A 27,653-nucleotide genomic window follows, 5' to 3' on the forward strand; every position below is an offset into this window, starting at 1 on the left:
ACTCCCAGAATTCCCTAGCCAGCATGGCTGGCTGGGGAATTCTGGGAATTGAAGTCCAGACATGTTGAAGTGGCCAAGGTTGAGAAACACTGCCCCAGAGCAACGAATCCCCTGAATTGTATCATTTGGCCCCTGAACAGGCCACTCTGTGCTGACTTACGACCGCTAACTGCTAATGCAATGCCGGGCTGTGTTAGAAGAACCATTGCATCAAAGAGGCATTAAGTCCTTATTCCCCCCAATCTGCACGGGTGAGACCACGCTGCAGTCGGTGTGCAATTCTGGGTTCATGTCCAGAAGGATCCTGGCAATTAGAGAAGGTTCAGAACAGTGTTTCTCAACTTTGGCAACTGTTAAGTTGTGTGGACTTCAACTCCCAGAATTCCCCAGTCACCATGCTGGCTGGGGAATTCTGGGAGTTGCAGTCCCCATCTTCATGTTGCCAAGGTTGAAACACACACACACACACACACACACACACACACAGAGGTGGGATAAAAATCAAATAATAACACTTGTTTTACCTTCCTGTTCACACAAAGAAGGAGCCAGTATATGGACTTTCATGTTAATTTATTACAGTTTAGAGGTTGTCCAGCTATACACCAATCTAGGCAGCTGACATCTTTAAAAAGTAGGAGCAATAGAAGGAAAGCAAAGACCCTATGCCTCCAGAAGGCAAACGGTCTAGGATAAACAGCGTATTCTACAGGGGCTCGACCACCAAGACCTGGAAGGACAACTTTCGATGACTTTCTCAAGGTCATCAGGACGGGACAGACTGTTCCACATAGAGAAGACACATCTCTGCAGCAGATGGCAGCATTTCGTAAGCTACTGCTCTTCCCTAGCCGCTCTTCCTCTCCTTTGAAATATAACAAACCACAGTAAACGTTCTCATTGCCAGATGTGCGGCAGCAAACAAGGGGCTTCCTTGAATAAGAGGGGCAAGCAGTTTCCAGATGCTGAACCGGAAGTGCTGTAGCATGTCATCAGGGGGAGATCAGAACAAAAGAAACACCCCAGAGCTGTGGATTTCAGTCTGGGCTTAGCTGAGCATCTGCTCAGACATGTCTTTCTGCAAGCAGGGCTCAGTCACAGTTATGGAAAGACCCTTGAGTTCATCAAGTCCAAATCAAAGCATCCCTAATATTGTTGGACCTCTACTGAACCCCCCTTGTGAATGGAGACCATCACACCTCTGGGTCTATCCAATTATTCTTGCTGTGGGTTTTTCTTTTTTTATATATATACATATTTATTTATTCAATGTATACGGCCACCCACTCAACATGAGATTCAGGATGGTGCACACAATGAAAAGCTGCAAATAACAGCCAACAAATTTAAATACATTAAAACGTATTGTGCTAGAGGCGATTCAAACCACCAGATCCAAATCATTTAATGAGTTGTGTGAAGCCAGACTATTGTTTGTTCAACAAATCATTGTTAGCCAAACCGTGACTTAGGGTAGGGATGAGCAACTTTGGTTCACTGAATACTTTTCGTATGGCTGAAAATTGCAATGGTCATGCGGCAAAGGAGGTCAGGGCTGAGTTATCTGAGATAGCTTTGAGGCTGATCTTTCATTTTTCTTAAATATGCCTACTTTAGGGCTTAAAAAGATTCCTTCAATTCAAGCTTAGTTTTTGGTGACTTCACAGACACATCATGATTTGTCTTCTTCCTGGAAGTTTTTCCACTTCTCACTCTAGTCTAGAGATATAAGATTCCTGGTGATCTCCCACCCAAAACCTGACAAGATCTGATCTTGGTCTGAAATGGCTTGAAGATCAGCTAAGGTTGGCTAGGACAAAATGGTGCTGTCAGTCTTCAACAATGATAATCAGAGATCACTGCAAAAAAGTTCTTATCCTGCAGAACATGGGAGTTAGCCTACCCTTGCCTTAGCACAAAGTCTGAACCTCCTTCTGCTCTTGCACATTTCTTCATGGGCATGTGGAGAAGTGACTGTGTTGACTCTTGGGGGCCGTATCTCCCTCATTGACCACTGAAAGAGGACCGATTTCCACAGGATTTAGTTGTAGAGCTGCTTCAATGCTTCCTGCAATGCTTCTGCGCTCTTTTTCCATTCATCTTGCAGCTGGCGAAAGAATCACAAGCCCATTGCTCAGCCAAGAAGGCCATAGCCACGTCGCTGTAGTGTAACTAGTCAGGAACAGGGAGATTTGGGACCTGTAAGAACAAAGTTAGGCCAATCATCTTTTTTAAAGCCCATAACGCCATATAGTGTGATACTGATGATTGATTTATTATGCACCATCAAGGCAGTGTTGACTCAGCAGCCACATAGATAGGCTTTTTCCAGGATGATCTGCCCCTAACCTGCTCCTTCAGGTCTTCCGACGATGCCCCTATCACCACTATAAATGAGTCCATCCCCCTAGCTGCTGGTTATCCTCTTCTTCTGTTTCCTTCCACATTTCCCAGCATGATGGACTTCTCAAAAGGAGCTGGCTCTTTACATTGATCAACTGATTGATTATGTGCTATCAGGCTGGTATTGGTAGTGGTACTGGTTGGTATTGACTCTTAGTGATCACTTCAATAGACCTTTTCCAGGATGATCTGTCCCCAACCTGCTCCTTCAGGTCTTCCAAAGTGCATTCATCACCACTGTAACTGAGTCCATCCCCCTTGCTGCTGGTTGTTCTCTTCTCTTTCCTTCCACCTTTCCTAGCATTATGGACTTCTCCAGAGAGCTGGGTCGTCACATAATGCATCCACAGTAGGATAATTTGAGCCTGGCCATGTGTGCCTCAAGTGAGAACTCTGGGTTGATTTGTTCAATGATCCATTGCTTTGTCTTCTTGGCTGTCCACAGTATTCCCAGGAGTCTTCTCCAACCCCAACGTTCAAAAGTGTCAATACTCTTTCTGCCCTGCTTCTTCAGAGTCCATAGTTTGGTAGACTTTGTATCAAATAGGACTACAGATATTTCACTTTCTACGATAACATTAAGAATAATGCATTTGTAAAAGAGAAAACTCCATTCTGCTGTTCCCATAGATGGATGCAGCTCCATCAGTTACAGGCATGACTTGTAGTGCTGGGTTAGGAAATGCAGCTTTCACCATTTCAGGTTTTGTAGAAATGTCGCTGCCAAATTATTTCCTAGCATCTGGGCTTTCTTTGAATCTAGGCTCCCCCCCTCCCCGCCCCCAGCTTTGTCCTGCTAATCCTCTCTGCTTTTGTTTTCAACTTTCAAACTTTGCAATGAGATTATGACTCAGCTGCTGACAAACCAGATCCTGTTCGCTGCTGACAAGCCAGGGAGGAGAGACTGAAGCTGTAACTCTGTGTGGTTTTGCAAAATCCTTTTACATCTATTTGATCACCGGGATGGTTGGGATACAAGAGGGGGCTTAGAGGTTTTTCTGGTTCCAAACTGGATCCATTCAGGGGCCAATTCTGAGAATAGACCGGTTGGGTGAGACTTAAGGGGTACAATTCTTTGTATGGTGAGCCCTTCTGTCTCTGTCTGACCCCTTTTTTCTCTCATTCTTTTTAAGATCACTGTCTTTTTTCCTCTCTCTGAATATCCCCCTCCCCTTCCATTTCCCCCCTGATACTTGCTTTTCTCTCTATTGCTCTCTCATTCCTTCCTTCTCTTTCCCTGGGCTGCGGCGAGAATCAGATCTTTCCTGCTGGCAGTTGGAACTGATTCCTTGCAGAAAGTCTTTCAAATGCAGCCCTGCTTAAAATTAATCCACAGTTCACTCACTCTAGGCATACGCTGTGGTAAAAGAAAGTTATGCTCTCAAAGGGCCCTAGATATCTGTGTTTCTTCTTGTATGTCTTGTAGTGGTTTCTTGATCAAGAATTGTAATTATGACGTTGTTCTTTGGTACAACTCTCTTTGATCACGGAACCATTTCAAACATGCAGGAGAAGAAATACAGACCCTCAGTACAACAGCTGCTTTTTGTGTGTTTGTGCTGCCTAGTTGTGGTGTCTTCCCTTCCCCCTTTATTAGACTTTTTTAGTGCTACCAAATCAGAGAATATGGTGCAGCTATTCTATCTTCTCTCCCTTCCTTTGTATTTTTGGCCTGCAAAGAAAAAACGAGATGAAAAATACCGAGGAAGCACAGATGGCAAATGGAAAAGGACATTTTAGAAGATGACATCTTTTTCTTCCCAAAGATCTCAAGATTTATTTTCATGGTTTTCAAACAGGGGTGCAAAAGTCTCCCATTGCTCCAGGTATTTTGGAAGACAATCTCCATAAACGCCAGTCAAACGGGGCAAGGGCAGGGATTATGGAAAGTGTAATCTGAAATATCTACCTTTTGGGGGATTACACTGATGTCAGGGAAGGCAGGTTCTGACCCCCCTTTGGCAATGTGGACCATACAGTTTTCACCATTGCCCTATCTGGAGGCTAAGAGCAGGATCCCACAGGGATAAAGATTCAGGAAACCATCATGTAAGGAGATCACTGCAAGGTTCTCCCTCATTAGTGAACGGAGTCATCCCCTTCCTGGATCCCAGAAAAGCTGTTAGAGAACCAGAAAGTCTCTGCCTGCGGGTACCTTGTGGGATATATTAATTCTAATGGAGAACTAGTTCAGACACTGGAATTCTTGTAACTCCGCCCTTTCTAGTTCAATAAATCTTGTTAAAGACAACTCTGTGAGAATCATGGTTGGAATGGAATAATTTTCCATTTTAGGTGGCTGCCAAAGAGTTTGATACCAGCTTTTTCTGAGACAAATACCCAGGCATAATTGGAACGAGAGAAAGGGAGGGAGGGAGGGAGGGAGGGAGGAAGGAAGGAAGGGAGGGAGGGAGGGAGGGAGGAAGGAAGGAAGGAAGGAAGGAAGGAAGGAAGGAAGGAAGGAAGGAAGGAAGGAAGGAAGGAAGGAAGGAAGGAAGGAAGGAAGGGGGAAGGAAGAAGAAAGGAAGAAGGAAGGAAGGAAGGGTGAAAGAGGAAGGAAGGAAGGAAAGGAGGGAGGGAGGGAGGGAGGGAGGGAGATGGATTGAATGCACTGCGTTGGAATAAACTGCAGAATAGGGAGCAAAACACTTATATAAAGCACAGCCCATAAAGAAGCCTTATTAGAATCAACTGGGTCATTTTCAGTCAATACTCTCGGATCCCCCCACCTCCCCCCGTTAATCCAGACAGCCACATCTTCTTATGTTTTAAGAACCATCTTAATAACTTACATTTATCCTGTCTTTCCTTTGGGCTGTTTTATTTGTTTTACCGGCTTATACCCTGCATTCTCTTTGTCTTGTCTTTTCCTTCGTTGCTTTCATGCTGAATTCTGAGGTGTTTATGATTTTAGATAGCTTTACGATGCTTGCATTTTTATTCTGTTATTTTTTATTATCTGGCTCCCATCTTATTTCCTGGTTCTGCTGTTAACTGACAGGGGCCAACCGGTGGGTTGGGAGTAAAGAAAAGAATGAAATAAAATGCCCTGAATTGCATTGAAAGAAAAGAGGATAAATATTTCTTGTGTAATATGGTGCCAATCAGAGGGCCAAAGGAGAACTGTGATTTAGAGGCAGGCTGGTTCCCCTCGGTTTCTTCTCACGGTTTCTTTAACCATAATTCTTTTAAAAAAAAACCAGTTGACTGGCTTGACACAACCTGATAGAACTCACAATATTTGGCTTCATACAACACGCGAAACAGGAACTCAACAAACCAGAGACACACAAGATTGGCCTTTGTAGGCACAGCGTGCTCCCACATCTCAGTGTGGGAAATGTCTAACTGATCCAGTGCTCTCAAAACAGAAAACCTCTCTTGGTCACAAGCTGATGGCAAGAAATCACACCCTATGGAGACCCAGTGGGGTTGAAGAGCATTTAGAGCAAGGTTTCTCAACCTCGGCAAGTTTAAAATGTGTGGACGTCAACTCCCAGAATTCCCCAGCCAGCATATGCTGGCTGGGGAATTCTGGGAGTTGACGTCCACACGTCTTAAACTTGCTGAGGTTGAGAAACTCTGATTTAGAGACTCTTTTCAGTATTCAGTTGTTTTTCCTTGCTCCAAACACAATTTGAAAGGTGGCATTTGCCAGTAGCTTCTGCCACAGGAATAGTAAATGCCATTTCTCAGGGAACTTTGGCTTAGCTTAAATCCTTCCCGTCTTCCATCAAGTCATGCTGCAGTCAGCAGAAGCTCTTCCTTTCCTCTTATTTTGCTATTACAGGTTGCATCTGCATTATCATCCCCCTCCCATGTGATGGGGGAGAAAAAGGCGTCCAAACACCTTCAATTATTTAGTATTTCTTCTAGGATGGAGCGTGATGTCCGTGCACGCAGGGAGAGGAAATGCAGCCATCTGGCACGTGTGCAAGAGAAAGGGAATTCAGCGTCTAATGGCTCATTAGAAAGGTGCTTTTGGACTTTTTGTGTGAAATAGGAAAAATGAAATTATGGTGTATGGATTTCAAGATTTTCAAGAAAAGATTGGACAACCATTTGTCCGGGATGGTATGAGGACTAGGAGACCTCCAGAAGGTCCCTCCAACTCTATGATTCTAGGAGTTGATGATTAGAAATAATAGTGGACGATAGAAAAAATGAACATGTTGTCAACTTAGAGTAAGAGTTTAGTGTAAATTGTCACTTATATCTGTTGTGAGGCAAGTCGGAAGTCTGTCTGTCTTTCTTTCTCACCTTTGACCTTGTTCTTTCTTTTCTTTTTCACGCGTTACCTTCAATGTCAATTTTTGTTATTTACGTATTTATTTATTTATTTAATTTATATTCCAAATTTGTCACCGCCCATCTCACCACGGAGTGACTCTGGGCGGTTTACAGTAAAAACAGAACCAACATTAATTAAAAGAGATAAATGTTAATTAATGAATTAAAATATGCTAAAAAGCAAAGCTTTTCTTGTTCTTATCTTCAACTCTAATAAAGTTATTTGAAAAAAAAGAAAAGAAATGTGTGCCATTTTATTTATTCATTTTTTTCTTTAAGATCATCTTCAGCCCAGGGCCTTATATATGCACCTGTTTGTACAGAGGTGTGTGTGCGTGCACACGCAAAGAGAGAGCAAGAGAGGCCCTCCAGCTCTAACCCTAATGACTTAATGGACACGTCCACATCATTTTTCTGGGCAACAATATGGAAACGGTTTGCTATTATTTTCTTTGGCAAGGGGAGATCTTTTTCGCCCAATTTTCTGGTCCAGACCTTGGCCCTTCTTTGCTGCTTTTGTGGCATCTTGTGAAAAAAATTCTGCCTACCTGTTCATTTTGCAGCATCAAGTAAATATATATCAAGGGAAAGGTAACTTTGCTTTTTATGACAACAGATTAAAAATGACTGTTTGTCCCTTTTGGGGCAGGGAGCACAGACTCAGGAAAGTAAATAAGATATAAACCATAAAACAATATATGCAAAGTTTCCTTTAAATCAAAATCAACTTCTGGTGACTTCATGGACACGTCTATATAATTTTATTGGCAGCAATACAAAAGAGGCTTAAAGCTGCCTCCTTCTGCTGTCATTTTATTTCGGTCCTTGACCAGCAGAACAAATCTTTGGGGGAAGAGTCACATTTAACTCGCTGAATATCAGTGCAGCCCACACAGCACAGAAATTGACTAGAATAAAACAAGCTATATAATCATTGAACAATACAGGTAAAATGGTAAGTTTAAGAATTTGGGTCATAAACATTAATATAATAAGGCATGATGCTCTTTGAATAAGGCAATTAAATGAATATTTAGAATAACAGAATAGTAAAATTACCGACCTGAAGTATAAAACCATTATCACGCTAAAATCCATGGGAAAATTGTAATTCATATTAATATTATATCTGGAGAAAATGCAGCGATGACTGACGGACTCCTCCTGGCACTGTTCCCTTTCCCACTCTAGTCTGCAGCCCTGGGATCTCCTCATGGTCTTCCCTCCACAGACACACCTGGTCCAACCCTGTTTATAGAGCATCTGGTACAAAACGCCAGGATGCAGCAACGATAGAAGGGGCATTGCGATGTCTTGACCCAAACCCATCTCTTGTATTTGCATTCCAAAGACAGGTGCAAGAATGTCAGTTGTATGGCTTGCATTGCACCAAACTTTTGGTCTCACACACACACCCCGGATGCTGACGCCTGCTCAGTTTTTCAAAATCAACAAACGTTAGCTAAGTGCAACACATAACTGCGTGGATGTTAAAATATTAAATTGTTGTATTACCCTGTTTGCCTGGCAACAGCGCAGAAGGGTTGCTATTGCTAAATCTCAGCTTTGGGGTTTCCTGGTTGCTTCCCACCCACCCACTAACCAGTTCCTATCCTGCTGAGCTTTTCGAGACGAGCAAGGCCAGCTAGATGGTGCATACATGTTTAAATATTAAATATATGCATTCATGTCATGTTCTGGGCAGCATTAGAGAAGTGGTTTGCTTTCTTCCACGATTCTTTTTTTTTAAACTTTCCAGTTTATGTATTACCTCTAAATTCATTCATTTATTTATTTATAGCTGATCATTTCTAGCCTGCAATTATAATCCTATCATGGTTTTAGTGACGGCTGTAAGGGTCTGTGGGAAGGACCTTGGGAGACAGGAGGGAGAGCTGCAGACGGGACATGTAAAAGATGTCTTGGTCCACAGAAGGGAAAGAGGTGTGGGAAGCGTTTCAGAAGGGACCCTCCCTAGTTTTCCAGAGAGTCAAAGGAAAAGGGGAGAAAAACTTTCAGTCTTCCAAGCTTCTGTTGCTGTAACCTTACAATAAAGATAGAGCTAGTATTCACTGTTGTGCTTCTTGTCTGGCCTACCTCGCAGGGCTAAACATGGGAGTTCCTGGTGGTCTCCTGTCCAAGTGCCGATCAATTCCAACCCGGTTTAGCCTTTTTGTCGTCAGACAAGTTTAGCCTGGTGGTGCCACCTGCTTTTATTAGACAGATTTATTGAAAATCAAGTCATTTTAGCTACCCTTTAGTCCTCTCCTTGTATTATAGGGGTGAAGAACGGAGGTCCATGACTCAGATGGAGCCATCCACTCCTTCTGGAGCCCTCGAACTCTGCCCATGCTTTCCAGACCCTCCCTAGAGCCTTTTGCAAAAGTTGTTGGCGTCTTAAAGGGAAAAAAAGTTTTATTCCAAAAGGAAATGAACGTTCCAGCCTCTGTGACCTCACTGCCTTATCCTGCAGTATTCTCAAACTATGAGAAAATAAAAAGTCCAGAAACGGGTGGGGCCTGCTGCAGCAATCTTGCACCCCTCCGAGTGGCATCTCGTGGGCTTGCTGAACCAACCCGGCCTCGCTCAGACAGGCAGCAGATGACCAGGGCCTAAAGGATGTCCTGCCTCTTTGGCCAAGTCCAGAATTTAGCGGTCCTTCTGAACGGAGGGTGGGCATTGAGTTATTCCCCCTCCTGAAAAAGGCATCCTGCAAACTTCCAGACGGTCAGCAAAGAGATGCTGGTCTTCTCAATCTGGAGTTTTCCAACTTTTTCAGACCCCGGAAGCTGCTAAGTTAAAGATAACATTCCCAGGGCCCTGGATCCAGAGGCAAGCTCTAGGGCAGTGTTTCTCAACCTTGGCCGTTTGAAGATGTATGGACTTCATCTCCCAGAATTCCCCAGCCAGCCATGAAGATGAAGTCCATACATCTTCAAACGGCCAAGGTTGAGAAACACTGCTCTAGGGAGAAAACCTCAGCTGCACAGGAGTGAACATTTTGCCCATTAGCCTGGCATCACGGCAATGCAGACCTGCCTCTTTCCCTTTTAGGGATCCGGGCGAAAGACCCAGCTGGTGATCTCCAGCATCTTTTAATTCTGATCGCTGTTGAATCGCTTTCGTCGGTTTTGATGGCCGGGGATTCTTTTCCTTTGCTTTTCGGTTCAGCGCTTTCTCCTAGAGTCACATTGCCCGAGTTGGGCAGCCACTTCCATGCGCTAAACCAGCAATCAAATCACACTTCTTGCAGAACAGCGTCTGAAACCCCCTGCTTTCAATAACTCCGGTTCAATAGCTTTCTATGGCTCGCTGGGCTGGTTCCCAAGTGGGCGGAAAGAAAAGAGGATGTGTTTTTTCCTCCTTTCCACGAAGACGCTCTCGGCCCCCTCCCTCCCTGGCTGGTTTCTGTTTTCCTCTGTTTGGGTGTCCCGCGCAGGGCCGGTGCAAAGCAGGGGCTTTCCTTCGCAGTCTCCATCTAAAGAGGAACCGAAAAGTCGAAAAGTAGCTGAGGGCCCTGCAGGGCTGAAACAGGCCTCTGTTTCAGCAGCAGCAGCAGTAGTTCTGGCCTGAACCCAAATCGCAGGGCTGTCGTCGTCCAGCTGGATTCACACAGTACGCTAGTCTGGATAACCCAGGGATGCTCGGTTGTGTGAACACAGCCACGGTGGTCTGTGAGCCCCGGTTGAGGTTGGGTAAAGCCAGAGATTGAGTTTCTTCAGTGCAAGAGGGGAAAGAACTTCCCGGATTGTGGCATCGTCTGAGCCAGATCTGATCCCCACAAAGAACTGTAAGGGTCTCTGAGCTTGCACAGAGCGATTTTCGCATAGTATGGAAAGGATCTGCTTCCCCACCTTAGAAGTTGGGAATATTTAAAAGAAATGTACTGTAAAGGGAAGGACTCCAGATTCGGGGCGGGGGGGTGGAGTCTACAATTCAACAGCAGAGCTAAGAAGTGGAGGGGTCTAGGAGCCCATCCATCAGGCCCGCGTGGCCTCTGAGCGCGTGCCGAGCGCCTCGCCGCGCCCCGCCTGCCCGCATTGCGCAATTCCGACCGCCCCCCCCCCCGCGGCCCAGGGCCGTCTCGCCCCAGCCCCGCCGCCGCCCTCCCCCCTCCCCCCTCCCGGCCGGAGAAGCGCAGCGCTGACCCGAAGGAAGAGGGGCGGGCTCCGCTCTTGATCCGGATGAGATCGAGGCGCCGGCAGCGGGGCGGCAGAGGCGGAGTGGCTCCGCTTCGCGCTGGACCCCCCCGACCCCGCTCGCTCGCTCGCCCGCTCGCTGCTATGGAGGCGCGGAGCCCCGGCGGCGGCCGCCCGGGCGCAGCAGCCGAGCCGCCCTCGGGGCGCGGGGCGCAGAGGCGCTAGCCGCGCGGCGGCTGCTGCTGCTGCTCCTCCTCCTCCTCGCCGCCTTCTCCCGGGCGGACAGCGGCTCCACCTCTTCCTTCTGCTGGAGCCGCGGGATCCCCAGGCAGTGACTCGGAGCCTCGGCGGGCGGGCGGGCGGGCGGGCGGAGCCAGCCCCTCTCCGGCGCCCTTCCGTCCACCCCGGCCGCTCGCTCTGCGCTCCGGAGGGAGCATCCCGGCCCCGGGCAGGCTCGCTCTCCCCGCCGAGCGGCCCTCGGGTCTCCGCCGCGCTCGGCCAGCGACGCCCGCAAGCGCCAGGAGCCCGGCGGAGGAGGGCAGCCCCGCACGTGGGAGGCGGCGCCGGGCGCAATGCCCGGGCGCCCTCGCCGGACCGGCGGGGTCGATCCGCCGGACTTCGCGCGGCCGGGAAGCCGGGAATGAGGGGCGAGGCGGACCCCGCGAGCGGCGCCCCGCCTGCCCTGAGCCGCCGGAGCGCCCCGACCGTGATGGGCGTCCAGGTGAGTCGGGCCGCTCCCCGCGCGCGCCCGTCCGTTGCGGCGCAGCTTTCGGGCCGGAGGGCGAGCCCCCTCCCGCGCCTTCCGCCCCGCGGCGACTTGCGTGTGGGAAGGGGCGCCCCGCGGGCCCGCCCCCTCCCTCCCTCCCTCCCTGCCTCCCGCCTCGGCCTGGCGCGCGGCTTCAAGGTGGGCGCGCTGGCTCCCCGAGCGTCGCGGGTGCCCGGCGACCGAGCCGGGGTGCGGGCGGGTGGTCTGGAAGAGCGGGCTGCCCTGCGGCGCCGTCCGGCTCTGGGTGTGTTTTGGGGCGGGGGGAGTGGGAGGAGAGAAGCTGCAGCTCTGTGCACGGGAAAGCCGGGGAACATGGGCACGGGAGTCCCAGCCCCGCGGACGCTCCTCCCGCTGCGGCGCTGTTTTCGCCCGAAGACGGCACTTCATTCATACAGGCCGCCCGCGAGATCGCGCGCAGCAACCAGCTGCTGGGCGTCGGTCTGTCTGGCCGCCTGTCCCGGCGCCCCCCCCACCCCCGCCGCCCCAAAGGGTGTCTGGCCCCTTGGGCCGAGCGAGTGGGCTCTGGAGTGGCGGGCCGGGGCTGGCCCTGGGCGGGCATTGCCCCCCCCATTCGCACAGGCCTCCCTGAGTCATCCTGCGCTGCGTGCAGCGGTTGGACTGCCCGGGCGGCGGATCGGATGCTGGCGTGGGGTGGGGTGGGGTGGGGGGCTGAACCGGGATCGCACCCAGTTGAGCGGAAAAGGTGGGAATCGGATGGGTCCAGAGGCCGTTGGAGCTGGGCGGTGTTCGGATTGCAATAAATAAATAATCGAAGTGGGAATCCCCCCACCCCCCTCCGCCTTCCATCTGCCTCACCTTCCTTCTCTGGATCTTTGGTTTCACTTCACTTGATGGCAGCGATTAGCTTTCCTGGGTTGTGGGAAAGGGGCATTAACCCTTTCCTGCCCACATTTCTGAAACTTAGGCCCTTCCCTCCTCTCCCCTCCCCCCCCATTCTTTTCTCTTTGATGGGGGCTGGTGGGGGTTGAAACTGAATGATCTTCCAGACACCCTCCTTAGCTGGTCTCTCAGCTTCCCAACGCCTCTGTACAAGGGGAGCCCCAGCAGCTGCGTTAACCCTGTAGCCAAGGCGGGAGACGCCCGGGAGGGCTAACACTGACATGGGGACGAAGGTCAAACAGGCTGCTAGGATGCTCAGAAGCCATCGTGGCTTGAGGATGAAGGACTGGAGATGTTTTGATGACCTTCACAAATCATCCCCTTCAAGTGAAACTCAACTCCTGGTGACCTTCTGGACGTGTCTAGATCGTTTCCTTGATGCCAGCCCTATGAGGTAGACCACACCAGAAAATCAGCTCCACAAGAAGGCTAAAATTACTTTTACTGAGATTGGCTACAGGATTCGTTGTGCTGTGGCTCCTCCTTTTTACGCACCAGTGAATTAGGGCAGTGTCTGTCTGTCCGAGCCACTTCCAAATGTTATCTGGCTGTTGTGGACTTAAAAAATGCTTCAGCCCCTTTGGACTAGGTATTCCTGCGTATCTCCACCAAGGCCATCTTCCTTACTCTCTACACCAAGCCATGGTTGCATCTTCTTTTTTCCCGGTCTAGCCTACAGTCTTGGCGTTTCCTGGTGGTCTCCCATCCAAGGACTAACCCGGTTCATCTCTCAGGTTTTTGAGATCAGCCTAGATGCTCCCACCTATTAGCACTAATTGGAACTTCCAAAATCTGGGAGAAACGATAGGATCGGATTGCTTCCAAGGGACTGGCCCTAAGTTGGAAACCAGAATCAGCTGCAAATGGACCTGGATTCGACCTGACAGACAAGCCTTTCCTTAGGTCTTCATAGGTTCTCTAGTGCCCTGCCCTAAAATTCTTTGCCTTTTTTTTCCCTACCAGGTCTCGTTTTAATTAGATAAAAGAGCTTTTGTTTTTAAAATTGCTTTCACACAGGAAAAGGATTTGGATGGAATTCTCCTGGGGGGAGTGTGAGATCCTGGTGCTCAGTTGTTTATGAGACGGTTGGTCCAGGGTGTGTGTGAGTGTCTATGCCGTCCCAAGAGAAGAACGTCAAGAGCAAATTCCTCTCAGGAGGCTTATCCTGATTGGGATGTTTGGGCAGCCAGGGAGGCTGTAGAGGGATGGGGGGATCTGGAACCAGGAATCCTCTCTCCATTGGCCAGCAAGCAGCCTCCTTGGCTGCCCACTGTTTCATTCAACCCCAGGGGAAGAGATCAAAAAGAAAAGACACTCATCCCAGGGGTCTTTTTCAGTCATCTGGTCAGCCAGGGAGGCTGCAAAGAGATGGGAAGATCGCTGGGAGTCAGGTGGTCTATACATCATCATCATCATCATAGTTTAAGATCTGGCACAGGGAATCTTCTCTCCAGCGGCCAGCAACCTCCCTGGCTTCCTACTCTTCCATTCAGTCCTAAGGAAGGATATCAGATGAGAATTTCCAGGAGGGTTTTTCAGACGGGGAAGTAGGATCAGCCAGGGAGGCTGCAGACAGATGGAACTATGGGTAACAGGAAATCCTTATTCCACTGCTCCGCAACCTCTCTGGCATCCCACCTTCCATTTAGTCCCAAATGGAAACCTCAGAAAGGGCCTCATCTGAGGTGCTTTTTCAGGAGTGGCTGGGGAGGCTTTGGAGGGCAAGCAAGAGGGGTAGAAAATTTACCCACCAACAGTAGCCCCTCTTGAGACCTCCACCAATTAAGTCAGCTCAAAGAGAAACTTGAAAGAAATTCTCAAGCACTCCAGGACATAAAGTAGAAAAACAGAAGCCTCTTTTGGGGGGTAAAATGTTTGAGAAATTATAAAGCAGTCTTGGGCATAGCATTTGTTTATTTGTGTGGATGTTGGCTGGCAACATATCAGACGTCTGGTAGCACCTTTTCCAAGTAACAAATTTTATTAGCAGGTGTATGCTTTTGCAAGCTGCAGCCTTTTAATACCATTTGTTACTTGAGGAAGGTGCTACCAGACTCTTCCTGAATTTATTCATGCAAGGAATTGATTCCTGTAGCAAGATAGACGAGGCTTGCCCAGACGTGCCATCCTTAAAGATAAATAAAGGGAGTCAGTCATTCAGTCACAGAGCCCAGATACGGGGAGTCTAATTCTGATTACTGGAGGGCACTCTGCAAGGGCACAGATCCACGCTGGCTTTTGCGACGGCAGCATCTGAAGGAAAGTGGAGATGTCTTTGGAGAAGGAACGAACCAGCCGTTAAGAAAAGAATGAAGAACGAGTGAGACGGAAACTCAACATAACCCCACCTTGATTTTGTGTAGAATAAGACGGGGCAGAGAGAGGCTTTCCAAATTGTGTTTTTCTACCCTTCGAGAGTCAAGGGTGTTCCTGGAATCCCTGCGGTGTCTGTTCATTGGCCTACCTCGAAGGGTTGATGTGGCATAGCCTGGGACTGTTGTGCTGAACCCTTGAGGTTCGTCTTAAATGAAGCCGGGTTTATGCGTGACCCAATTTCCAGGCAGGGGCTCTGCCAGTACAGAGCTGGCACGAATTGTGAGATCCAGTACAAACCAGCCCTTGGTCCCCCTCTCCTTCCAAGACACAATGGCAACGGCAGCTTAGCAAATCCTCGGCTGAATACACGAGGGTGAGTCATCCCCTAGGCGAGCAACGAGCAATGTTGCCTGTGTCCAGCCAGCTGGATGGCTGCTCCCGCAGCAAGAAAATTCCCCTGGACCTCCATGGAAACCCTGCCCCAGTTTGCCCCAGACCCAACCACCAGCTTTATAGACGGATCCTGGATCTGGATGGGCTTTAGGAAGATCGCCTGGTCCTGCTGGTTTAAAAAAAAAGATTTGTTTTAACTGGAGCTCTTTGTCTATACTTTTTTTTAAAAAAGTTGTTTTTTTTAAAAGAGGTTTTTAAAAGTTTTTAAAGAGCCCTTGGGCCGTCTCCTCTCTGTGTGCATTATTGTGCTATTCGAAAAGAAAAACGGGGTACAGATGGAAAACTGAACGGAAAAGGACGTAGAGATGTGGGAGTGTCTGTGTGCAGGCCGTCCGCGTAATCGTTGCTCTCAATTCTGGCTGTAATCCTGATCTCATGTGCCTGGAACTAAGCAGGTTTGGACATCAAGGCTATGTCAAATAAATCTAAGATGAGCGGCTTCAGTGAACAATAACCGGTTTCTATCAGCTCTAAGTTTAGAGGAGTGTTTCTCAACCTTGGCAACTTTAAGAGGTGTGGACTTCAACTCCCAGAATTCTCCAGCCACCATAGGTGGACTTCAACTCCCAGAATTCCCCAGCCAGCATGCTGGCTGGGGAATTCTGGGAGTTGAAATCCACCTATCTTAAAGTTGTCAAGGTTGAGAAACACAGGTTTAGTGCACAGAATATAAAAAATGGATTGATTCAGTAACCGAGTTACATATGTTATAAGAATGGGCTGGTTACTGTGCTAAATCAGCCACAGGATCAATAGAGGAAAATGATGGAATTTTAGTTGGGAGGCCTGTTATTTTCAGCATTTAAATCAGCTGTTTTCCCCCCCACTTAGGGAGAGGACTTTTCATGCGATCAGATCGATTTTTTGGCTTTATGAGGTTTATCACAACCATTTCCATTTGTTCCCCTTTTCCTTTCAGCCCTGTCCTGTTTCTCTTGTTCCCTGTTCATTTAGATGAATTGGTCGGTTAATATTTGTGTAACGTGAAAAGAAGTCATTTTCCCCCTGCGCCATGAGGCTGTCGTGGCTGTGATTATTGCTGTAATAAGGCCCACACCCAGAACAATAGATGGAAGGGCACAACTTTGCGACTTCTGTTTTAGTGACCTTGAATTCATTTAAGGGTCATTTTGTATGGAAAAAGCCGTGAATTGGGCGCTCCAAGGGACTCTCTTTTTTCACACGGAGATTTAACCTCTGATTTGTTTACAAAAGTGTCAATATACCAGAGGGTTTTAAAAAAAAAAAAAATGGAAGCAGTTAAATAAAAATCTCAGAATGGAAAGTAAAATCTCCTTTTTAGAGAGAACTCAGCCCCTGATGACATCACGGACGTGTCCACGCAGTTTTCTCGGCAACAGTACCGATGAGGTTTTTCTTCCAATATTTCTTATTCTCATGAATACCATACAAAGTCCTCGGCTCTGTTGTAAAGGAATAAGGTTTTCCTTTGCTGCCTTTAAAATACCTGATATCTCCCTACCTCTTTGCCCCAACAGTGACCATTCCAAGTCTGAACAATGGCTGACCCCAGTAACATCCAGTCGGCCGCTTCCAAGAGCATCCGTCCATTTCGCTCCAGTGAGGAGTATCTCTACGCTATGAAGGAGGACCTGGCGGAGTGGCTGAACACCCTTTACGATCTTGATGTCCAGGTGGAGAACTTCATGGACGTCCTGGAGACGGGGTATGACCTCTGCCAGCATGCCAACAACGTCAACCGTATAGCTCTGGAGTTCCAACAGTCGAACCCGGAGGCTGCTTCTCGCATGAGGATCCCCCAGAAAGAGGTGATTTTCCAAGCAAAGAACGTGGTCCCTGGCTCTTTCATCGCTAGGGATAACATCTCCAACTTCATCCAGTGGTGCCGTCAGGAGCTGGGCATCCAAGATGTCCTGATGTTTGAAACTAACGACTTGGTGTTGAAGAAGAATGAGAAGAACTTCGTCCTTTGTCTGCTGGAGGTGGCCAGGAAGGGCTCCAAGTTTGGGATGCTGGCCCCCATGCTCATCCAGATGGAGGAAGAGATCGAGGAGGAAATGAGGGACCAGGTGGTCTGTGGAGAGCTGAAGACAGAGCAGGCGATCCAAGATTTGGGGCCCAAGTCTCCCATTTACCTGAACAAAACGCAGAGGATAACCTTGTGTGACCTCAAGAACCTGGATGAACTGGTGAGTTTCTTGCCTTCAGCTGGCCCTTTTTGTTTAATTTATTGAATATGGTTGCATCTCCGCCTTTCCTTCAACTCTTCAAGACAGCATTTAGAGCTTCCTTTGCCATTCACATGAAGTCTTCAAGGCTGGGCTGAGCAATAGCCACAGGCCCCAAAGCACTCCGTGAGCTTCATGGGTTTGAACCTGGGCCATTCCAAGCCAAGCTGGTTCTCTTCCTTTTCTCTATTTTAAAAGAGAACGTAGCTGAGAATGTACGCTCCTGAATGTAGCTAAGAGGAGATGACTAACTTTCCTCCATTTGGTGTCCTCCTGATGGAATTAGGACTCCCACAAGTCCCTACTAAGGACTTGTGGAGATTCTGGGAGTGGAATGGTCCCAGGTTGAGAAACGTTTAAGATGTTTCCACAAGATCTTCCAAACTCTGCTTGGAATTGGAATTTGCTGGGATCAAAGTGTTCAAAACATCACAAGGCATTAAAACTATTAGTTCTGGTCCTGCCCTGTGGGGTGATAGTCATTCTCTTTTTTTTTTTCCTAAAGCAGTGTTGTCCAAACTTGGCCTCTTTAAGATGAGTGGACTTCAACTCTCAGAATTCCCCAGACAGCATGGCTGGCTGGGGAATTCTGGGAGTTGAAGTCCACTCATCTTAAAGTGGCCAAGTTTGGATAACACTGTCCTAAAGGAAAAATCGGGAAAGGAGCAACTGAGGTTGGTGTCACCATGGGCAGACTTGTGGAAGGCCTTACCAGTTCCTGCTTCCCCCATGTGGTTGGGCCTGGGGCAATAAAAGCTAAAATGTCAACAAGTAGGGTGCCCATTTTCCATGGGGTTCTTCTGGGTTTTGCCTTTGCCTTGGAACTGGAAGGAACCAGATAACTCTCTAGAAGGCAGTTCTCACAACCCGGTTGATGGTGATGATGGATTAGTTTAACTCTGTGTTTCTCAGCCTTGGCAACTTTAAGTTGTGTGGACTTCAATTCCCAGAATTCCCCAGCCAAATCCCATACTCTCAGTTTTAACTGGGTTAGATTAACTGGGTCAGTTAGATTTAACTGGGTTAGTTAACTGGTTTCCAATGTTTGTACCACACACTAAATCCTCTGGCCTAATTCACTTGGTCCTGCAGGGTGGGCCCCCCGTTGCTCCAAAGGTGTCTTGGTTGGTTGGCTGGGTTTTTTAAGTTTTACATCCATCTCCTGAACTCCTGTGTTCCTCTTGGCTTTCTCTTTTCCATTGATGCTGTTCTTGGGATCTGGGTCAAACTTGCTGATATGATTACAAGTTTTGGAAGGTTGTTGATATGCCTCTGGCTACCTTAATAGGAACCAGAAGGGACAGGGTAGCTGGGTGGGAAGGAAACAGAGAATCAACTCTGGAGACCCGCACATCACTCAGAGAAGACCAAGATTTGGGCAATAGTAGCTCTCCGGAAGTTGTTGGCTACAAATGCCACCTCCTTTGGTTTAATTTATTTAAGGAGCTTTGAAACCACAACTTGAAGAGCATTTCCCACAACAAGTAAGGGTCTAAACTACATAAAAGCTAGGTCTGGTATTGTCCTATGCTCACATTCCCAGCTCCCTGGCTTGCTGGAGATGATGGGAGGTGGGAATGTGAGAATAAGACAATACCAGACCTAGCTTTTATGTAGTTTAGACCCTTAATTGTTCTGGGAAATGCTCTTCAGGTTGTGGTTTCAAAGCTCCTTAAATATTTGATCCAGTCAACGTTTCATTGTCCTGGATGTGTCTTTATTTTGCCTTCCTTCTCTTGCCTCGTCTTCACAGCCTTTTATCAGATCCGCAGACTTCTTAATCTCTTTCCCCAACTTCTAGACCAGGGATCTCGAAACGTTTTTGAACATGGATCCTGACCAGGAAACTTTGTAGGAGGAGATCCGTGTTAGTCCATGATAGCAAAAAAAACCCCCAAAACCTGAAGAAAGCTGGTAGCACCTTTTTCAACCAATACATTGTATTAAAAGGCAGAAGCGTTCATGAGCTGAGGCTCACTTCATCAGAAGCCCAGGGTGGCTGGACCGATGGAGGATTTAAATTGGGGGAAGTGATGGGTGGATGGGTGGGAAAGGAGGGGAAGACAGGTTGTATGCAGATCCCCATGTGAGATAGATTGCAAGTATCTTATCAGTAATGTGTTAAAAACTCATTGGGTTGGTGGAGATCTTCCAAGATTTCCTGAAACCTTTCAATGTTCAGAATGTGGTTCGGCGATTTCTCGCTCGAGGGTGCTGTTAAATTCCCACTTTTCCAAGACCATCGCTTTGAGGTTTGCCATGGAGTTTGCTGGGAGGTTTAGCTGCTCTGGTACTACTTTGTCCTTGTTCTGAGTCCTGGGGTCCAACACGTGTCCATTATTTGTTTGCAGAAAATTTGTCCCGGTTGTCCTACGTAGAATCCAGAGGGACCTTGCTGGAAGAGGGTGGCATGTATCACATGAGTGAAGGAGCATGTGAAGGCCCCTCTGATCTTGTATGGGCTTGTTGGGGCTTGTGATGAAGCTGTTGGTGTAGATGTGTGGGCAGAGTAGGCATCTCGGTTTGTTGCAGGGTCTGGTCCCCATGTCCTGTTGGTTCTTGCTGCTTGTGAGAATCTGCTTCAGGTTGGGTGGTTTTCTGTAAGCAAGCGTGGGCCTGTCACCCAGGCCCTGAAAAAGTGCGGGGTAATTGTCCAGTATGGCCTGTAGCTTATTAATAATGCATTTGAACGGTTTGAGCTATTAGCGGTAGATGACAACTAGGGGTGTTCTTTTTGTGGTCAGCGTCTGCATCCAATATATGTTTATTTACTTATAAAATACATGTATGTACTACTCTTCTAATATGCTGTGTTTATGGTCTCAGCATACCCCAAACTTATATATTTTATGTATTATTTTATATATATTTTACATATTTATATATAAATATTATATATATATATATATATATAAATATATAAAATATATATAAAATAATATATAAATATTTATATAAATATTACATATATATATATAAATAAATATTTATATATTATTTTATATATATTTTATATATTATATATTTTATATATTTTGTATATTAAATATGAGTATAGTTTAATTTATTTCTAATTTTTTAGACACGAAATAAATACTAATAGACATTCTAATACTGTCTTCCTGCCTCCCAAAGGATCATCTTGTGCGTCCCCTGAAATGCATGCGCCCCACTTTGGATATTGCTGCCCTAGATGCATAAGCTTCATTTCCCAGAATTCTCAACCGGAACCCAGAATGCTCAACTAAGCAAGGAATTCTGGGAGATGAAGTCCATATGCCTATAGGGTACTCAAGTTGGAGAAATCAGTTTGCTGCAGGTATGAAGCTAATGTGATATATCTATTCCAGTGGCAGGTTGGGGCCGGAGAGATTGGTTTAAGTTTCCATGCCATTCACGCAATGCACCTACCTTACAGGATTGTTGTGCACCTACAGTGGAGCATGCTAGGTTACGTTTCTTGGAGAAAAAGAAGAAAACTGGTATATGTCTGGGGAAGAATAACACTGATGGTCCAAGGTCATGCTGGGGGTGAGGAATTGTAATTCACATCTGGAGGGTCCAAGGCCAGGAAAGTCTAGACCAGTGTTGTTCAAACTTGGCAACGTTAAGACGTGCGGACTTCAACTCCCACAATTCCCCAGCCAGCAGCAGCAGGCTGGCTGGGGAATTGTGGGAGTTGAAGTCCGCACGTCTTAACGTTGCCAAGTTTGAACAACACTGGTCTAGAAGAATCGGTTGTGGGCTTGATGGAGTAACAGCTGGGTCTGATATTTAGCAATTTCTGACGTTCTGGGTTTCTTTGAGAAGCGTCCTTAAGCCCACATTCATTCTGGAATTGGTTTCGTGACAATGGCCTTCATCCATTCGGTCTTCTAAAGCACGTTACTGTGATCGTCCGCTGTCAATCTCCCCGGAGGTAACCCCTGCTTGTCGGCTCAGTATAAAAAATGCACCATTAAAGGAAAAAGAATTGGGAGGCAAACTCACCCCTAACTTCTTAGTTATAAAGTTTTATGTGAGATCCACCAGCCAAAACACAACTAGCGGGCTGTCAAAGGACTTTGTTCTTTAGCCATGTGAATCAATGAACCAAAGCTCACGTCAACATAAAGCCAGACTTTTTTTAATCCACCTTTTCCCTCTGCACCCTTTTGGTCACACCTGTACTTTGCCTACTTGTCCTTTCTGGACATGATCCAAATCTTCTACAGCATAGAAAAGTCTTCTTGTTTATTCTGGATATTGCCCTGCGTGTTTGACTGAAAGATCAATATTTATTGAGGCTATATTAGGTATGTATTTGGGTTAACTTCCCTTGGGTTTTCATGGAGGCTGCTATTTTAAGACAAGTCATTCGTGACCCTGGAAAGTTGGGCTGCTGTTTTCATCTCCAAGAGGACATTTTTGTAATCCTTTCCAAGGTCCTCTCTGAACACCTCAGCAAGGATAGTTAATCATTTATATTATAAATAATATAATATTTATATTATATTAATATAATATATTGTAATTAATTTTGTTTATTTGAAATTTGGATTTTTGATTGAATATAACATATTGTAATTAATTTCGCCAATAATTTTGAGACTGGAATAGCAGAGAATTCTTGATGTGGACAAATGTTCCTCCATCTCTGAAGAATGATCATACAGGGAGGACAGAACATGAGCACCAAACCTCAACACTCAGGACATTCTCACAACAAATTGAAGAAATGTTGTGCGTAGGAAATTTACACAACGGCGTTCCTTCTTTGGTTTAAATTGCCTGTCGGGAGAGACGTCTTTGGTTTGGGTGCTAATTAATGCATTTCAACCAGGGCGGGTTTGTTCGTAGCCTTAAGCCATGATTTGCTCGAGTGTGGTTCATACAACACCTTGTATGCTACCCAGCTTCAAAGACTGGTTGGATGAGTAAGCCATGATTGGTCGAATTTGCGTAGCTACTAAGCCACAAATTATGGTTTTTATGGATTTCTTGGAATAGAAGTAGCCCAGGTTTGATATCCGTACTGAGTTGTCGGATCGTCTGGGCTTCAGGAGATCAACACCAAGTTGTAAACTGTGGTTTACAAACCATGGTAAATGGATTTACACAACTCTAAGCAAAAAGCAAGTAACAACATTTTAAGTACTACCTGCTTCCAATGAAACTTTTCCTTAAATACTTTAATGCAGTGTTTCTCAACCTTGACGACTTTCAGATGTGTGGACTTCAACTCCCAGAATTCCCCAGCTTTATGGTTACAGCATGACTTTCATTTTTTGTATAATCTATTTTTTTCTCATCATCAAAACCATCTATCATAAGTTCATGTTTTTCTGTTGCACGCAAAAAGTCTGTAAGTTTCTAGTCCACATCAAACTTAGTTAATGCCTTTTCTCGGATCAAAGGTGTCACTTTGGCCATCTCAACAAGTGCCATCATCTTTACCATCCGCTGTGGGTAACGTCAAATCTTTCCACCTTGGTGCATATACCGATTATGTCAGCCCTTCCTAAGTGAGCAAGCATTGTGGCACACGGAGTTTGATAGAAGGCTGTGAGTCAGTCGACGTCTCTTTTTTCCCCGCCGGTCCTGAGTAAATTGCTGTCTTTATTTTTAGGTGTGGTGTTCTCAGCTTTTTTTTACTTTGCCAGTGGAAACTCGCCCCAAGGTGTGGCACACTCGCTGGGCAAAGCTGGCAAACATCCATAGATGGAGGTGGTGGTATTTTCATTTAAAGGGAATCCTTTTTTTTTTTTTTGGAAATTTTATTAAGTTTTCCACAAACGTTAAAATACAGAAAAACCAAGAAAAAAGGGGGAAAGGGGGGGAGGAAAAAGGGGGGGAGACACACACAAAAAAGAGTAGCTTCCGACTTTCCTTGGTCGGGTATCGATGAAGAATAGATTTGCCTCTTCCTCTAAAATCTAAAAATGTACATAGTAGAACGTCGTTTGGAATCTAATATTCAGAAGGATTCCAAAAAATTAATCGGTTGGAGTAAGGCACACCATTTGTGCAAGGTATTTCTATAAGTGTAACGTCAAACAGCAAATCCCAAAGTTGAAATTGGATTTTTTAAAGTATCGAGCAAAAAGTCTAGGAGTGGTTTCCAATTAGAGACAAAGCTGGACAGGGCCCTGTCCTGGAGCAAAACAGTAAGTTTTGCCATCTCAGCTAATTCCATTAATTTCAATAAAGGGAATCCTTTTAAGAATATCCCTATGTGCTTTTTGATTATAGTATCTGTCAGTCTGTCTTTGGCTGGACTGAGCACAAATAGATGTGTTATGTGCACACAGTTTTTGTTTTAATATAACCTTGAATGGTGGATCTAGGCCAGTGTTTCTCAACCTTGGCAACTTGAAGTTCTGTGGACTTCAACTCCCAGAATTCCCCAGCCAGCATGGCTGGCTGGGGAATTCTGGGAGTTGAAGTCCACAGAACTTCAAGTTGCCAAGGCTGAGAAACACTGGCCTAGCTTAACATGCTGTGTGAACCTTGCCTAAAATGCATGAACATTATCATACCTCTATGAACTTTTCTGTACTAGAAAAAGCAGGATGGTGCAAAAAAAAAAAAAAAAGGAATATGGATTTCTATTTTCTGAGTTCAGACAGGATATTTCCTGACCACAGATGTGGTGGCCAAAAATTGGGGATGCTCCTGAGGACCTGATGGGGTCTTAGAAATGTTGCAAAAGTCTCTCTCTGCCTTTGATGGTTTTACTCATTTTTTTTTGGGGGGGGGAAGCTTGTCTTTATGTCCATGAGGGCTAGAAACCTGCTTTTATTTGAAAGAAGGAGGGCTGGAATGATGCAAGAGGCATTCGAAAGCCGTGCTTGAGTTCCAGAGGACTTTTTCCACATCAGCTGGTCTGAACAATCCCTCCGCCGGTTAGGGCTTGGCGCTTGCTTCGAGTTGGGGCTGCAGGACAATTTTGCTCGCTGTTCATTCATCTGCCTCGGAATGTGTCTCTCTTCTAGGCAACCGAGTGTAAATAAACTTATTCTCCAACTTTTGAGTCAACGCTTTCCAGAGCTCGGTCTGGTGCAAACGAAGTAAGACATATAAAGTGGTCAGAAGTGCGGGGGACAAGCCCTCTAGCCCAGGGTTTTTCAACCTCAGCGACTTGAAGATGCGTGGACTTCAACTCCCAGAATTCCCCAGCCAGCCATGCTGGCTGGGGAATTCTGGGAGTTGTAGTCTACATATCTTCAAGTCACCAAGGTTGAGGAACCCTGCTCTAGGGAACTGGTGTCCAGCCTTTTTTGGCAACGTTACAACTGTGTGTCCCGGCGTGCCACCAAGTGTTTGATCGGTGTCCTTTGTGGGTGGTGGACCCCATGGCACAAAGTTGGATGACGTCAAGGGCACCCATCTTGGTTTTCACATCTTAAAAACAGGGAAAAAATGGAAGAACCTTCCAAGTGGGCAACTAGGGAAGGGATCTGTCTGCTTTGGAAATTCTGGTTATCTTTCTTTTTTCAGTGGGGAGATCAGTGGGGTCTTCCGAAAAGGTGGCCTGCTCCCCATCCCGGTGTGCTTCTGAATCTGCTTTCCCTGAGGTCCTCCTGCCCCAAAGAGGGTGAAGGAAAGCCTTGGTACTCCCCTCTGTGATTTGCTTACGGCTTCTCCTCAACCAAGATTCCTGGTTTGTTTCTCCTGGAATCCTGGTTGCGCTGGGCTGCTTAAAAAAAAATGCAAATAAATTCTGGGTTCCTCTAGCCCGTCTTTCCCATCCTGGCCGATTCCAGGTGTGCTGGGCTTCAGCTCACAGGAGTTCAGCTCTCCCTTCCGCTCCACTTCATTTATTCCAAGAAACAAGATCGTGGCACTGCCCACTTCTTGTCACTTATTTTTGGCATCGTGAGTCCGGAAGGCTGGCAACCGCCCCAGAATTTAGAATACCATAGTGTAAACCTTTGGGTTTGGGTGAAGTGTGCAGATGTAGAGGTGTGCCTGCCTTCTGCGCAGATCTTTGCAAGTTTTTTCCCCCTTGGCATTCAAAGAGAGACCGTCTTTCCTGCCAGCGTGGCTCAGGAGTGTGTGTGCATGTGTGTGTGTGTGTGTGTGTGTGTATGCACGCCCGTGTGTGTGCATGCGTGTCGGGGGGGGAGGGACCGAGTGCCAAGAGCAAGAAGAGAAGAGGAAAAAAAAGACCCTCTACTCTTCAGACATACTAGAGCCTCTGTTCTCTCCGGTGTATCCTGGATAAGAGAACCTTGTTGTATTCCAGTTCTGGTCAACAGGCCAACTTTCCCCCAGCCAAAGCCTCGCAGCCAGAAACTCCGTGGCTCCTTTCTCTGGTTTTCGGGGGAGGCACGCTTTGTTCTGCTTTTCATCGCTTTCTGCTCTCGGGGCTCTTGACCCAGTTCTGGATTTCTCCAGCTGAACAGAAGGCCAGTTTGTGGAGTGCCTCGGAACAGGTCTCTGCTCCCAGGAGCTTACAGTCCCAGATTTGACATGGAGGAAGGGAGGCCGAAGGAAGCACGGTCTGGCGGAGGAGCTGCTGATGTTTAAATTACACGTTGCAGGGCTTGGTTATGGATTAGTTGCAGCTGTTTCCTTTAGCTGGATTATACAATTTGTTCCCTCTTAATCCGGTTGGGTTTTAGCGGAGGGTGCCACCCTGCATTCCCTAACCAGGTCTGATTTCTTTGCTAAACCTTGATCAAAGCCCGGTGGATAATGATCCTTCATCCCCATAAATAAACCTATTTTTGCAGTCTGTTCTTTGGGATATTTTCCTACACTGCAAAGAAACAAATTAAGGTTTGTCACTTCCATATGGATTCTGGACTGTATCTGTATTATTTCTATTTTCACATCCCAAATACACACTGGGCTGGCCATGTTCCTGCAGCATCCCTAACCTGGTTCTGGATTAAGTCATTTGGGGGGTTTGCTAACCAAACCGAATACTGTAGTTTGCATGCCGGCAACGTGCCAAGCTACAAACGTTTTAACTAAGTGTAAATCAAACCGTGGTGGCTTAACGTGTGGTGTGAATGCACTTGCTCCCCAGGTCTCCGGGGAGAGTCAAAAAAGTCACGATGGTGGCTGCAGCATCCCTGGAGATGCTTCTGGTTGCGAAGCTTGGATTTGCTCCCCGTATGAAGTGTGGGTAGATTTTGCAGACCGCAGGACGAGCGCTAATCCAATCATCGTTCTCACGTGCTCCTTGAAAGATTAAAGAGAGAATGAGGAAAGTGTTAATTCCTTGGGTGAAGGGTGAAATAAAGAGATAATTAACCAATTATACCAAGAGCCTGGAGTTCAGATCCATGTGGAATTGGCTGGGTTATTTCTCAGCCAAGCCCACCTTACAGCTAAGAATAAAAACAGGTAACATTGCATGGTCAACCCTGAGCCCTTGGATAAAGAAGACAATATGGATAGATTTACTCGTAGTTGTTACTATTATTATTTTAAAAAAAAAATAGATGCGGCCCATTTCCTACCTGCAGTCCAGAGGTCGTGATGCCCACCCTGGGGAGAGAAGTACTCTGTTTATGCTCAGAAGGCTTCTTCCTGGGATTAACTTCCCACCCGCAGAGCTCATATGCAGCCCAGAAAATGAGGGTTTGTTTCGGTTTCTCCTCCTCTGATGGGGATTGTAGTCCAGCACATCTGGACGGCACCTCCAGTGTGGGGAAACTCACACTGAAGATGGCGACGAAGAAATGGGGGGGCTGTTTGGTCTGGATGGCACATCCCGACTCAGATTATCCCAACCCTGGGGGTTTCTGCTGTTTCTCATCGATTGCAGAAGTCAGAGGGCCAGTGAGTCAACCGTTGCCCTCTGGCTAAACTCTACCAGCTTTGCATTTCGTGATCGATAACCTGGACTATTTCTTTATTTCTTTATCTATCTATCTATCTATCTATCTATCTATCTATCTATCTATCTATCTATCTATCTTTATTTATTTACATTTATTTATTTATTTATCTATCTATTTATTTATTTATATTTTTATTTATTTATTTATTTATCTATCTACCTATCTATTTTATTTATTTATTTATTTATTTTTATTTATTTATTTATTTATTTATTTATGTTCCAAGTTTGTCACCGCCCATCTCGCTGCGGAGCGACTCTGGGCGGTCTACGGTAAAAGCAGAATGAACCTTAATTAAAATAGAGAATTATTAATGAATTAATCTGAAATATGCTAAAAA

The 27,653-nt window shown here is 46.4% G+C and overlaps 1 protein-coding gene across 1 annotated transcript in view; it reads left to right on the plus strand.

The window, feature by feature from the left end:
• The first annotated feature begins 11,168 nt into the window (after nt 1-11,168).
• Nucleotides 11,169-27,653, plus strand: part of GAS2L1 (growth arrest specific 2 like 1) — a 41,638-nt gene continuing 25,153 nt past the window's right edge. Inside the window, exons 1-2 of the mRNA XM_088143184.1 lie at nt 11,169-11,553; nt 16,767-17,438. Of these exons, the coding sequence (XP_087999310.1) occupies nt 16,788-17,438 (651 nt within the window). The 5' untranslated portion in view covers nt 11,169-11,553; nt 16,767-16,787. The remainder of the gene's footprint in view (nt 11,554-16,766; nt 17,439-27,653) is intronic.

This window comes from Python bivittatus, unplaced genomic scaffold (assembly GCF_059951505.1).
Source record: "Python bivittatus isolate LINGU-HERP-01145 unplaced genomic scaffold, Pbiv_v1 ctg000280_np1212, whole genome shotgun sequence".
NCBI classification, from domain to species: domain Eukaryota; kingdom Metazoa; phylum Chordata; class Lepidosauria; order Squamata; family Pythonidae; genus Python; species Python bivittatus.